The sequence below is a fragment of the Hyperoodon ampullatus genome (genome assembly GCF_949752795.1).
Source record: "Hyperoodon ampullatus genome assembly, chromosome: 5".
NCBI classification, from domain to species: domain Eukaryota; kingdom Metazoa; phylum Chordata; class Mammalia; order Artiodactyla; family Ziphiidae; genus Hyperoodon; species Hyperoodon ampullatus.
In genome coordinates, this window is record NC_136918.1 from 81248954 (window position 1) to 81264297 (window position 15344).

The 15344-nt window shown below is 43.9% G+C and overlaps 1 protein-coding gene across 1 annotated transcript in view; it reads right to left on the reverse strand.

Annotated features, from left to right (window-relative positions):
* The window catches only part of ARHGAP31 (Rho GTPase activating protein 31), a gene marked incomplete at both ends in the record, with an annotated part of 108416 nt that overhangs the window by 38835 nt on the left and 54237 nt on the right, over positions 1-15344 (reverse strand). Inside the window, 2 exons of the mRNA XM_079704767.1 lie at positions 2702-2846; positions 5844-5946. Of these exons, the coding sequence (XP_079560893.1) occupies positions 2702-2846; positions 5844-5946 (248 nt within the window). The remainder of the gene's footprint in view (positions 1-2701; positions 2847-5843; positions 5947-15344) is intronic.

Below are 15344 nucleotides of genomic sequence, written 5' to 3' on the forward strand. Positions count from 1 at the left end.
GAACAAAAGTTGGGAGAGAGAACGGGAGAGACAGAGAGAGAGAGAAAGACAGAGAGATCTGTAAGGATGTCTCCTGAAATGTTAATAGAAAATATGCCTAGGATGTGAAATTTCAGGTGATTTATACTTTGTCCTTTATATTCTTCTGGATTGCTTTAATTTTTACAATAAAAATTTAGTTTGGTTTAGAAAAACAGAACACAACAAAAACACTATGCAAAAAGTAAAAGAATGAAGGAAATAACCCTGTGTTAATCATAGTTGTCTCTGGTCTTTAAGAAGAGAGACCAAGGGTTCCTTTCTACTTTCCCCCATTTTCCAAATTGTCTTTTATTGAGGATGATTATTTTTATTGAGTATTATATATCATGATGATGATGATAATCTGACAGACACACGAGACCTACAACCTTTCCTCCTGGTTTCTGGGAAAGACTCCTCTGTAGTGGGAGGGTCAAAGGCTGCCGTTATTAATGACTTAGCCATGCAGAGTGGAGGCTCATTTGCCTTCTGCCCTAGATCTCAAGGTTCTCTCAGAATTTTTTTTTTTTTTTTTTTGCGGTACGCGGGCCTCTCACTGTTGTGGCCTCTCCCGTTGCGGAGCGCAGGCTCCGGACCAGGAGGCCCAGCGGCCATGACTTACGGGCCCAGCCGCTCCGCGGCATGTGGAATCTTCCTGGACCGGGGCACGAACCCGTGTCCGCCCCATCGGCAGGCGGACTCTCAACCACTGCACCACCAGGGAAGCCCCCTCTTAGATCTTTAAGAGTCCCCTCAGCTGGTTTATGTTGGCTTTTCAAGTGGTCAACACTTATGCCCACTTTTGTTTGTTTGTATGTTTTAACTAATTTTTTTATTAAAAAATTAATGGGGGGCTTCCCTGGTGGCACAGTGGTTAAGAATCTGCCTGCCAACGCAGGGGACACGGGTTCAAGTCCTGGTCCGGGAAGATCCCACAGCTGCAGAGCAACTAAGCCCGTGCACCTCAACTACTGAGCCTGTGCTCTAGAGCCCCTGTGAGCTGCAACTATTGAAGCCCGTGTGCCTAGAGCCCGTGCTCCGCAACAAGAGAAGCCACCACAATAAGCCCGTGCACCGCAACGAAGAGTAGCCCCTGCTCACCACAACTAAGGAAAGCCCGCACACAGCAACAAAGACCCAATGCAGCAAAAATAAATAAATAAATTTATTTATTTATTTTAAAAAATTAATGTATTTTTAGTGGATTAGATTTTGAAAGTTAAAGTATAAAGAAGCAGGGAAAACTATCTATAATCCCATCATTGAAATAAATAGCTATTAATCTTGTGAACATCTTTCTTTTTAATCATGTCTTAATACACAACTGTGTACCTGCTTTTTCCAGTTATCATAGTGAGTGTTTCCCTGTATCACTGAAAACTCCTAAATCAATTTTAATGGTCCACACCCAATTTTTAAAAAATTTATTCATTTATCCCTATATAATTTCAAACTGAAGAACATTTATATGCTCAAAATAAGTTCATTTCAAGAGCCATAAGAAAGATTCCTTCCCAGGGTTAGAGCCTAGATCTGGTCCTTACCAATAATTGCAACTCCTTCATAATCTTAATTTCAAACATCCCCTCTGACCACCCTACTCCAACAGTCTGCTGACCTCACTGGGATGAATGACCCATTGATCTACTTTTTCATTGTTACTCACTTGCCTTAGGCCCTCATTTCCCTTCTTATCCAGACAAATTTCTACGGTCAATTATTTCAATCACTCCCTTGCACACACTTTCATATCCCTCCTCCTCTTTTTCTAGCTGAGCCTCAACCTTGGTCAAACCCAACTCTTCACCTACTCTGCACCTCCCCACCTGCAGCCAAATGTCCAAGCCCTATTTTTAATGCTGTCTTTAAAGACATGCTCTAAGGGTGAGAGGGAGGGAGACGCAAGAGGGAAGAGATATGGGGACATATGTATATGTATAACTGATTCATTTTGTTATAAAGCAGAAACTAACACACCATTGTAAAGCAATTATCCTCCAATAAAGATTTAAAAAAAAAAAAAAGACATGCTCTAAGCATTTATCCTCCTTTCTCATTTTCCTCTGGGGACCCTATTTGGTGACCATACAGCTGCTATATAGGTGTTCTGCTCTTGCCCATCCACCCTCCACCAATCCAACTCACTGGCCTAACCTGCACTCCCTCTCGGCTGCTTTTCCCAGAATCTTTTCTCTTCCCAGCTTTCTGACCTCTCGGTTGACTTCTGTTTGTTCTCTCTCCCTTCTCTACCCACCTACCTCTTTGTGCAACCCCCAAAAGAAACACAGAAGGAATAGCCTGAAATGAATTAGCCATGGGGGTAGCATCTGGAGCCTCAGGGTCCTGTCCTGCTAGGGGGCAGAGTGACCTTGGGCCAGTCACTTCATTCTCTGGTTCTTAGTTTCCTCCCTATATAATGACACGCATTTGGTTACATAAATGTGGAGATGATTTAACCCAGTTCTTACACACAAACAAACATGATTCTGAAAATTTAAGAAAGGAAAAATTTAGCAAACAGTCCCACTACCTTACTTTCCTCACTATACCATCCTACTTCCATCACCAAGATAATGGCAACCATCTGGTGAGTATTATTATTGTAATTTTAGTGCTGAAACTTTCCTTGGCCCATTCGTGCATCCCACCCAGTAACCATAACGGAAATCCAAACACTCACCGTGAATTTCTCATAGAGCTCATAAGTCAGGAGAGGGTTGGGCAGCTCCCTAAAGTAGAGCTTGCAGAGGGAGCCCACACAGTGGATGTCCTGGAGGTACACTTCCCTTGTCAGATCTGGACATTGATCTGAGCCAAACTCTTGCCTGAAACAACACAGACAGAGACATAACAATCCCAGGAACATGTGTTCCATGTCAGCAGCTACTTGGCTGCTTAGGGGGTAAAAAGACCCTAAACTGCTGATTTGACCATATTTTTGACCTTGATTCAAAAAGACCTTCTATTTCAGGCACAAGGAAGCTACAGGAAAGATTTCCACTTCAGGTCTGGATCTTCCCTGCAGAAGCTGCTGTAATTAGAAAGACATAATCCCATTTACAAATGGATTTCTCATGTCTGTAGTCTCAATTATGAACAGTGGGGAAATATGAAAACAATTTTCCAAAAACACTGTTGAGAGTTCAGTTTTTCCAAAATATTGTTTTAAATGAACTTCTCTTTCTTGGAGGAGAGACCAAAACCAGGGTGAGTCAGATTGTTATCATTCACGTCCACATATTCATGTCAGCAAACCTGTTTTATCTGGAGACTCAAACTCAAGGTTTGAGAACTTCAATCAACTCTCCCTTTGATGCTGAATGGAAACTTCTAGGCTGCTTGATAGTGACTCCCACAGGACAAATGAGCTTACAAATATCTTCTCTTTTTTTTTTTTTTTTTTTTTTTTTGCGGTACACGGGCCTCTCACCGCCGCGGCCTCTTCCACTGCAGAGCACAGGGTCCGGACGCACAGGCTCAGCGGCCATGGCTCACGGGCCCAGCCGCTCCGCGGCATGTGGGATCTTCCCGGACCAGGGCACGAACCCGTGTCCCCTGCATCGGCAGGAGGACTCTCAACCACTGCGCCACCAGGGAAGCCCACAAATATCTTCTTAAACAACCTATAGTGGGGTGCTTGGGAGCATTGTCAGATTCCAGGCCTCATTTCTAATTTAAAAAAATTTACTAACAAGGTTACATGAATATACTGCCTCAAATAATATATACTTACAAGTTAAAAATCGATTTAGGGCTTCCCTGATTGCTCAGTTGTTGGGAGTCCGCCTGCCAATGCAGGGTACGCGGGTTTGAGCCCTGGTCTGGGAAGATCCCACAGGCCGCGGAGCAACTAGGCCCGTGCATCACAGCTGCTGAGCCTGCGCTCTGGAGCCCACAAGCCACACCTACTGGGGCCCGCGCGCGCGCCTAGAGCCCGAGCTCCGCAACGGGGAGTGGCCCCCGCTCGCCGCAACTAGAGAAAGCCACGTGCAGCAACGAAGACCCCAATGCAGCCCAAAATAAATAAATAAATTTATTTTTTTAAAAATCTATTTAAAAGATGATAAATCTGCGCTTTAATGCAGAAGAGAAGTTAGCTTTCTTGAGAGTATTCATTTGGTCAAACATGTACTGACAAAGTCAACCGGACTCTCAGAACCAGCATCTTGAAACAGCTTGCTGCCCATTCTCCTGTAGTAGGGTTCTGCCCCTTTAATAAAGGGAAGGGAAATCCCTGATGCTGTCAGAACCTGACAGGAACTGAGTGAGGCCTTGAAAAGCAAACCATGCAATGGCCTCAAATTCATAGGCATGTGTTTTTCTTACCAGGGCAGAACACAAACAATCTAGAGCTTATTCATTTAGTTAGCCAGAAATTTCCCTTGTCAAGGCTAAGGTCAGTCCTTAAGTGAAAAAGAATTGGCCATTGTCCAAATGTCCTTCCACGATACCAGCTACTGTGTAGTATGTTTCAGAGCTAAGAGTAAACCGTTAAAAATACTTGCTGTTGGGCTTCCCTGGTGGCGCGGTGGTTGAGAGTCCGCCTGCCGATGCAGGGGACGCGGGTTCGTGCCCCGGTCCGGGAAGATCCCACATGCCTCGGAGCGGCTGGGCCCGTGAGCCATGGCCGCTGAGCCTGCGCGTCCGGAGCCTGTGCTCCGCAATGGGAGAGGCCACGACAGTGAGAGGCCCGCGTACAGCAAAAAAAAAAAAAAAAAAAAAAAAAAATACTTGCTGTTGAAACTCTGAAAACTGTCACATGAGTAAATTAGTGAAATGATGTAAGCACATAGATCTGTTAAAACCCTTTGGCTGCAATAAACCAGTAATTTTTTAACAGCTATCACTTCTCTGGGAGTAAAAAGAATGTTTTATTCCTTTGGTATAGTTTCATGACAATTGAGATTTGAGGAGGAGGGACAGAAAACTAAATAGGAGGAAGAAGATAAAAAAATGAATTACCTGCACGATGTAAATTTTACATATTAATCTTGTAACAAGAATGTTTTATTTGAAAAGTCTACATTTGTAACTAAAGAATGTATAATAAATATATTAAAATATGTTATTTTTGTATTAAAGAACAATATTCAAAATACATAAACCTATTCTTTTAGTCATGCAATAGTACATATATTATATATAATGTGTATATTCTATATATACACTATAGGCACTCCCTTTATTTTACAGATATAATACATATAAAGAAGATTACTGTCCTCTTAATTCAGTGTGATAGAAATTTCTTCCAAAAAATTCTAGGATGCATTTTAGAATTGTTTAGGATAAATCCATAGAATTGGAAATAGTTCCTCTATCAATAATTTTAAAAACACAGGCATCCATTAGAGAAATGCACAATCATGCAGACTTCTGATTTCTCGACCAGATGAAATATCAAATGTTGAGTGTGTGCCAGCAGAAAAACTCACGATGACCTGCAAGTTCTGAATACCATGTAATGGGGATCTGAGCTGTGGGTAGGCAAGTGAGTAATAATACATCATTTTTTCCCATCTTGCAATTTAAATCATTTGAGTTCAATTGAATCTACCTAAGAGGGATAAATCTGGTGCAAGGCATAGGAACAGATGAAAAGCCCTCAGGAGTTTTTGTTGGAAAGAATTACATCAGACTGGAGAGCTTCCTGATTAGATTAAGAAGAGTTAGGCATGTGAAAACATCAGCACTTGATCCTCTGCCCTGCCATCCTTCCCTCAATCCCTTCAGCTTTTAATACCCCCAACACCTGCAGATAGACGTATGGACAGAGGAAGGATCATGGAAGAATCCTTTGGGGGGGCTATTCTTTGGCTTACCTTAGCCGTTGTATGTTTGAGGTGACTCCTGAAAGCCGATAAATTCCATCCACAATGCCGTGAGTCTCTATAAATTCTGCACAGCTCTTCAATACATATGGAACTATGCAACGGAAAAGAAAAAATAAAGTATTAGGTATAAGTCTGACTGTCTTTTAAAGATAGCCTTTTAAAAATCCAGGTAACTTCAAAGAGAAGTAAGTATGGAATGCATATGAGCTACAAGTGGAAACAATTACTTGTAAATGGTAGATGATGTTCTTCGATATTTAAAAAAAATCATAGGGTTTTGTTAAAGTTCAGAAAACCCATGTGTTTTAAAAGTTAGGTTTTTTTTTTTAAGAATTTGTAAAATATGCTAACACTTAGATTTCTGAAACCAGCAGTGACCTTGGAAATCCCACAACACAATCTCCTCATGTCACTGGTTCTCCCAGTGTGGTCCCCTGACCAGTAGCACCGGCATCTCCTGGGAACCTGTTGGGAATGCAAATTCCCAGGGCCCACTCGCACCCACTGAATCAGAAATTCTGGAGGTGGCGCCCAGCAATCTGTGTTTTAAAAAGCCTTCTAGGTGACTGTTGTGTGATAAAATTAGAGAACTCTTGCCTAGTCTACACATGAAGAAACCAAGGGGCAGGTAAATTTATTTACCTCACTCAAGAGTACTTGTTGCTTATGAAAAGTGATTTAACACATGGAAAAATGCTTCTGATGTAGGTAGGTAAAAGAAGAACAAGGCACAAAATCAAATATACCCTGTGAATACAGCTATGTTTAAAAAACTGCAAGGGGAAAAAAGACTGGAAGAATATCTGCCAAAATGTTAATTTAAAGGTGATTTAAAGGTGTTAAGTGGTTTTTTTTAAAGGTGAGAACCTCCCCCCCACCCCCTGCCGGCACCACCACCAAATGGGTCAAACCAGTCATTGATAGAATGGACCTCATATAAGGGACCAACATGGCCTCTCAAATTCCTGCCACTCCAGAAGTCCAGTGTCTGGGTAGAAGGGTCTGGCTATGCTGTTCTCTCCTCAGGGCTGAACCTGAGGAGAGAAGCAGCCCAGCCAGCTCAGTGACCCAGAATGGCAGCCACAGGCCTTCTGGATGGCATGGAGAGAGTGGCAAGTCACTTGCCACTTTGGTCCTTGGGCAGATCCACAGGAGGTCCCTCTGTGAGAGTGTTGTAGATGGTCTGGAACTACCAAAGCCTTGGGTGCTGAAGTCCTCAGGCACAGAGGTGGTATGGGAACTCCATGAACCAGGGCTTGGGTTAGCACTGTGCTCACTCCCCCAAAACATACTCAGTCCATTAATGCCTTGGATTAGACTAAAGCCCATCCATTAATGCTTAATGCACATGATCATACCCACACACAATACTAAGCTGGACTGGACCTTTACATGGGTAGATACTAGGTGTTCAGGCTCAATGTTCTTCCTGGATTCTATATTACAATACTTCCTAAACAATTCCCCCATCATTTCCTTCAACCACTAACTATCATTTTAGGTGCTGAGTAAAATTCATCATACTTAAAGTATTCCACCCACCTCTCAAAGGCTGTGCATCCCCAGAGCCTTTCTTCTCCAGGACACATCCATGTTTTGCCCCTTTCATTCATGACCAACTGGTGAGAAGCTTCTTAGTTACCCAAGGTGGAAAGAGGGCAGGAAGTGAACTTGGGATTGGAAATATTGAGATCAGAGACCACAGAGGTGGAACTATTCCCTGTGAGTGAATACAGGGTAGGAGTGGGTGTGGCGGAGAAGGGGCTGTGAGTATGGGCAGGGGTCCAGAGCCCCCTGCCTGGCTTCAATTAGAAAAGCTATACTTTGATCTATTTTATGAAATGGGGTTCTTGTTGAGAGCCCTATTTATGCCTCATGCCTCTAAATAAATTTTATAAATAAATAAATAAGCAAACAGAGTTCCCATGCTTTAAAAAGCTGTATTGTTTAAAAAAAAAAAAAAAAGCCCTATTGTGCACAGTAGGTTGACTCTTTCCCACCCACAACAAGATGTTGTTCTGTAACCTGCCACGCAAGGTCATGGTCAAGAGCACAGGTTTGAATGCCAAACTGCCTTTGTAACCTTGGGCAAAATATGCAATAATTCCATTTCATAGTTTCCACATCTGTAAAATGAGGATAACAGTGATATTAACCTCATAGCTAGGATTGAAGTAATACTTGTAAATACTTAGCACAGACCCTGGCATATAAGCAGCATTCAACAATGACAGTTATTTCTAGTTGAAGCTTCTATATGATGTAAATTTATCATCTGTGAGATTCAGTCTTGGTGAAAACAGTTTGCTGCTTCCCATCTGATGGGCAGTTGGGTTAGCGCTGACCAACCTCTTACAAGTCAACACTCACCTCCCTATTCAGAGTGGCTTTTGTGTCCCTCTCTGGTTGAGGTCATTTTTCTATGCATTGAGGTGTATCTTCATAATACAAAGGCAGCAGTCCTGACCCAACAGTGTACAGATTTCGTTAGCAGTCCTGGAACTGTGCTTGACCATGATGTGTTTCACAATGTGAGTCTGTACCAAGGTATGTGGCTGTTGCACAGCACAGGTGGACTTGAGAACTCGGAGCATTCCCAAACAGGACTCAAAGACAAAAGCCTCAGCCTCAAAGGGCTTCTATAAGGAACACTCCACAGACGGGCAGTGCAGGGCCACCAATCTGTCCTATCCCATTCCCAAAGACCCACCTCCCAGTAGCATGGCTCTCAGTTGTATAACCTCAGGCTCCATTTGTTTTAAAGGTGAGGAAAACACATTCCCGGATGGAGCCTCTGCCATAAATTTGGTACCGAGGCCCCAGAATCTCTAGTCCACAGCTCTGTTTAAACAGGAGGCAATATTAAAACAACCCAAGGGAAAAGGCCATGGTCCTGGTCCCTGAGGCGTGTTAGCTTTCTTGGATTCTCGTCTTGGGCCGAGTTGGAAGACATAGGAATTCTCCATCATACTCAGTAAATGAGAAAGGATCCACCTGATCTCTGTAATCATCCAGCTCTAGAGCCAGAGCAGTGGTTCTCAGACTGTGGTCCCTAGATGAAGTCCAGCAGCAGCAGGTGCTTCCCAGGTGATTCTGATGCACGCTGAAGTTGAAGAACGACTGTCTAGACCAGAGCTTCTCATATTTTAATGTGGATACAAATCCCCGGGGATCTTGTTAACATGCAGATTCCAATGGGAGGGTGGAGGGAGGGAGTCAAGAATTTGCATTTCTAGCAAATTACCAGGTGATTCAGATACAGCCAATCTGCAGCCCATACTTCGGGGAGCAAGGCTCTAAAGGTAATACTGGTCGGTGGTGTTGCAGGGGCTGCCAAGAGTATCATCTCAAAGTCTCAGAATTCTTTAGGCTGTTGTTCCTGGGGCCCAACCAAACTGGGGACGCCCTAGGATTCTGGACAGGATAGAAGCTTGATACAAAATGGCTGAGTAGGTATAGATGGAAAGAAAGCCTCCATTGTCTGTTTAGGTCGCTACAGAAAGTTGGAGCCACAGAACTAGTTCTGTGGGATTTATCATGGACCCAAAGAACATTAAGTCTCCTCCTACAGAGGTACACACAGTTGCTGATTATGATATAACATTATGACTTCTTTGAATTATCGCACTGATGGTTTTCTAAGTCCCTTTTTTGTTTGGTTTGGTTTGGTTGTTCCTGGAGCAGCGATCTTTAACGTTAAATTTTAATCGGAGCACAAAATAAATCCTGAGGTGGTTTCTGACGGAACAGAAGGCTTTGCCTTTGATTTATGCTTTACAATTTACAGAACGTTTTAAAGTCCTTTGTTTCATTTGGTCCAACTTGCTACAACTAAGAGTCATTTTATACTCATAAATAACGTGGGGGTGCTTCTCTCCTCAATTCCAAACGTCTTCAAGGGTTTAGGGCAGAAAAGGTCAGCAATCAAATCATTTCTCTGAATTCCCCCAGAGGTAATGACTGCTAAGGTGCCCCACTTCCCTGTATGGCTGGAATCTGATCAGATCTGGAGATGGAGATTGGAACAAACACAGTTTTATTTGATCAGTTGTGTGATCATGGCAGCCTCATTCTTTCACAGTGCAAATTGCATTTGTGTTTTAGGGAAATACGGCACTCCTCCCGCCCCATTCTGGATTTTTGTTAAGGTCCTGTACTGGTCATATTTCATTCCCTCTCTGGGTCCTGCATCTCTAACCGTCAGAGTAAAGTCTAGTGGTACATATATGCAATGGACTACACTCAGCAATAACAAGGGATGATATAGCATATGGGTGATAGAAGCCATTCTATAGAAGAGTACATGCTATATGATTCCATCCACATAGAACTCAAGAAAATGCAAACTAATTTATAGTGGGAGAAAGCAGGGAAAAGGCAGGAGGCAGGAGCTGCAGAGGGGCCGAGGAAACTTTTGGGCATGATGGATATATTCATCACCTTGACTGAGGTGATAGAGGACCAAGGATCACTGGTGGATGAAGAACTGATACTTGCAGGGGGAGAGTCAGAGAGAGGTAAGCCGCTGAACAGGGAAGAAATCTTTGAGAATCTCCTGCTGTGCACAGGGGAGAGAGTGAGGGCTTCAGGCAGCTCTGCTGTGCTGTGAATAAGCCTGCTGTACTACGGCATTTTTAAAGAGATGAAGTAAAGATTTCAATCACTTTTCTATTATTTCTGGTTGTCAGCAGAGAACTTCCCAGCTTTCCATTCTGCAGGAATCTAAGAGTCGTCAGAGTGGCTCCTGTACCTTCTCCCTCTGCCAGCTCCTGCTCTGTATTTCTCTCCCCTCCTTCCTCGATCCTGCAACTCCATCTCTCCTGTGCATCCATGTCTCCTGCGCCTCCATGTCTCCTGCGCCTCCATGTCTCCTGCGTCTCCATGTCTCCTGCGCCTCCATGTCCTGCGCCTCCATCTCTCCTGAGCCTCCATGTCTCCTGAGCCTCCATGTCTCCTGCGCCTCCATGTCTCCTGTGTCTCCATGTCTCCTGTGCCTCCATGTCTCCTGCGCCTCCATGTCTCCTGCGTCTCCATGTCTCCTGCGCCTCCATGTCCTGCGCCTCCATCTCTCCTGAGCCTCCATGTCTCCTGAGCCTCCATGTCTCCTGCGCCTCCATGTCTCCTGTGTCTCCATGTCTCCTGCGCCTCCATGTCTCCTGCGCCTCCATGTCTCCTGTGCCTCCATCTCTCCTGAGCCTCCATGTCCCCTGAGCCTCCATCTCTCCTGAGCCTCCATCTCTCCTGCGTCTCCATCTCTCCTGAGCCTCCATGTCTCCTGCACCCCCATGTCTCCTGCATCTCCATCTCTCCTGTGCCTCCATGTCTCCTGAGCCTCCATGTCTCCTGAGGCTCCATCTCTCCTGAGCCTCCATCTCTTCTGTGCTTCCATCTCTCCTGAGCCTCCATGTCTCCTGTGCCTCCATCTCTCCTGAGCCTCCATCTCTCCTGTGCCTCCATCTCTCCTGAGCCTCCATCTCTCCTGTGCCTCCATCTCTCCTGAGCCTCCATCTCTCTTGCGCCTCCATCTCTCCTGAGCCTCCATGTCTCCTGCACCCCCATGTCTCCTGAGCCTCCGTGTCTCCTGCGTCTCCATGTATCCTGAGCCTCCATCTCTCCTGCATCTCCATGTCTCCTGCGCCTCCATCTCTCCTGTACCTCCATCTCTCCTGTGGCACGCTCCTCCCAGCCTCTGTGGGCCTTGGCTTGCCTGAGGGGTCGCTGTCCTCCTGCAACTCTCTCTCTTTGATTCTTCTTTCTCCTCCCTGTTTTAACCTCTTCTCTCTTCCTCCTGACCTAATGTAGAATTATAGAAAAGTCTGAAAATTCGTGGTGTTTATTTTTTAAAGTATAATGTTCTCTGTTCTTTACAAAAAGCAAATTAACTGCTTTCCAATTTTCCAAGGAAAAATTTTTTTTAAATATGTCAGGATTTAGCCTGTCCTCCTTGGAGTAAAGTTTCTTTTTCTGTTTCTCTAAACTTTAAAAAAATTGAGATATAAATCAAATGTCATAAAATTCACCCTTTTAAAGCACATAATTAAGTGGTTTACACTATATTGACAGTTAAGCAACAAGCACATTTCAGAACATTTTCATTATTCCAATTCTAGAACATTTCTATATCTACAAGGTTATTCATTGCAGCAATTTTTGTAATAGCATGAGATTGTTCATCAATAGGAAGCTATTTATATAAATAATGGAATATCCATATAATGGAATACTATATAGTCATCAAAAAGAATGCGGAAACTTTCATGTACTGATATACAGCAGTCTCCAAGATATATTGTTAAGCAGAAAGAATGAGGCACAGACCAGTGTAATGGTATACAAGCATTTGTTTTTTTAAAAAGAGAGAATAACAGAACAGCTATACAATTCCTTTGTATATGCATTAAATATCTATGGAAGGATGCATAATAAAGTAATAACTATAGTTGCCTATGGGAAAAGAAACTGGGAAGCTGATGCCAGGGCTATGAGTAAGAGGGAGACTCCTCATTGTATACTCTTTTATACTTTTGAGGGGTTTTTTTGTTTTGTTTTGTTTTTTGCAGTACGCGGGCCTCTCACTGTTGTGGCCTCTCCCGTTGCGGAGCACAGGCTCCGGACACGCAGGCCCAGTGGCCATGGCTCACGGGCCCAGCCACTCCGCGGCATGTGGGATCTTCCCGGACCGGGGCACGAACCCACGTCCCCTGCATCGGCAGGCGAACTCTCAACCACTGCGCCACCAGGGAAGCCCTACTTTTGAGTTTTGAACTGTAAGAATATATTACCTTTCCCCAAAACTTTTCATTAAAAAAATCCAATTCAGCACATACATATTGCAAACCTGCTCTTATCCAGCACTAAGTGCTAGGTGTTGCCTGAACCTATGTCATCTCCATCACTGAGTTGTGAGCTCTTTAGGGACAATGAGGATAGTTCTGTCTCATTCATCTAGAATAGGCTTGAAAACACAAGCACTTGAAATGTTTTGCTAAACAAGGGATTGGTCATTACTCTCCAGATGGGTTTTCAGTCCTCCATTGATTTCTGGGTCTTTCAAAGAAGAAAACACTTTTTATGTGCCAGGCACTACATGAGGTGCTTTTTTTTCTCTCTCTCTCTCTTTTAACAGCATTCTCCATTCTATAATCATAGCCAATCCACAAAAGACATAAAATTCTCCATTTTGAAAATGTGAAAGCTGATTCTCAGAGAGGTTAGGCAAGTTGCCCAGCATCACAATTCCTAAGTGTCAGAGTTGGGATCCAAACCTAGGTTTGTCTGACTCCAAAGCTCATGCTTTTTTCATGGTACCACACTGAGGAGGAACTTTAGAAAAAGCCCCAAGCTACACCTACCTGACTCAAACCCTCCCCATCAAGAGGGCAGATCCCATGAGTTAGTGGCCAGGTATGGAAGCACCATTTAAGGAGAGCTGTTTGGTTCCTTGCCCTTGACTACCCATATGCCTGAAACTCTACCACTGAAGTCCCTACCTTACTGTGGTGATGGCTTTTAGGTGTTCAACACCTAGTGGTTAACATCTATTTTTAAGTTCCTTTTGAAAAAGTTACAGAAGCAATATATACTGATAAAAAAATGAAAAACACTTCCTGACTTCAAGCCATACTATGAAGCTATAGTAAACAAAACATTATGGTACTAGCATAAAAACAGAAAAGAAGATCAGTGGGAAAAAACCAAGAGTCCAGATATAAACCCAAGAATATATGGTCAATTGTATTTCACAAGGAAGCCAAGAATACTCAATGGAGAAAAGACAGTCTGGGAAAAGATTTGTGCTGAGAAAACTGGATATTCACACGTAAAAGAATGAAACAAGACCTGTACCTTATACCACTCACAAACATTAACTTGAAATGGATTAAAGACTGATATGTAAGATATGAAACCATAGAATTCCTAGAAGAAGACATAGGAAAAAAGCTCCTTGACATGGGTCTTGGCAATGATTTTTTTGGCTATAACACATAAAGCACGAGCAACAAAATCAAAAATAAACAGGCAGGGGCTTCCCTGGTGGCGCAGTGGTTGGGAGTCCGCCTGCCGATGCAGGGGACACGGGTTCGTGCCCCGGTCTGGGGGGATCCCACGTGCCGCGGAGCGGCTGGGCCCGTGAGCCATGGCCGCTGAGCCTGTGCTCCGGAGCCTGTGCTCCGCAGGGGGAGAGGCCACAACAGTGAGAGGCCCGCCTACCGCAAAAAAAAAAAAATAAAAAAAATAAACAGGCAGGACTAAATCAAACTAAAAATTTCTGCACAGCAAAAGAAACAATCAACAACATGAAAAGACAACCTATGGAATAGGAAAAATATTTGCAAATCATGTATCTGATAAGGGGTTAAAATACAAAAGATATAAAGAAGTCAAACAACTCGATAGCAAAAAACCAAATAATCCAAATAAAAAATGGGCAAAAGATAGACACTTCTCCAAAGAAGATATACAAAAGGCCAACAGATACATGAAAATATGCTCAACATCACTAGTCATTAGGAAAATGCAAATCAAAACCACAATGAGATATCACCTCAAGTTAGAATGACCATCACCAAAAACACAAGAGAGAGGGCTTCCCTGGTGGCACAGTGGTTAAGAATCTGCCTGCCAATGCAGGAGACACGTGTTCGAGCCCTGGTCTGGGAAGATCCCACATGCTGCAGAGCAACTGGGCCCGTGAGCCACAACTACTGAGCCTGCGTGTCTGGAGCCTGTGCTCCGCAGCAAGAGAGGCCACGATAGTGAAGAGGCCTGCACGCACGGTGATGAAGAGTGGCCCCCGCTCGCCGCAACTAGAGAAAGCCCTCGCACAGAAACAAAGACCCAACACAGCCAAAAATAAATAAATTTATTTATTTAAAAAAAAAAAAGACAAGAGAGAAATGCTGGCGAGGATATGCAGAAAAGGGAACCCTTGTGCACCGTTAGTGAGATTATAACCTGGTACAGCCACTATGGAAAACAGTATGGATCCTCAAAAAAATTAAAAAGTAAAACTGTTATATGATCCAGCAATCACACTTCTGGGAACATATCCAAAGGAAACAAAACCACTAACTTGAAAAGATATCTGCACCTCGCAGTTCATAGCAGTATTATTTATAATAGTCAAGACATGGAAACGTGTCCATCAAAAGATGAGTGGATAAAGAAGCTGTGGCAGGGACTTTACTGGTGGCGCAGTGGTTGGGAGTCTGCCTGCCAATGCAGGGGACACGGGCTCAATCCCTGCTCTGGGAAGATCCCACGTGCCTTGGAGGGACTATAAGCCCGTGCACCACAACTGCTGAGCCTGTGCTCTAGAGCCTGCGAGCCACAACTACTGAGCCTGCATGCCTGGAGCCCGTGCTCCACAAAAAGAGAAGCCACCGCAGTGAGAAGCCCGTGCACCACAGCGAAGAGTAGCCCCTGCTCACCACAGGTAGAGGAAGCCCGCGCACAGCAACAAAGACCCAGTGCAGCCAAATAAATAAA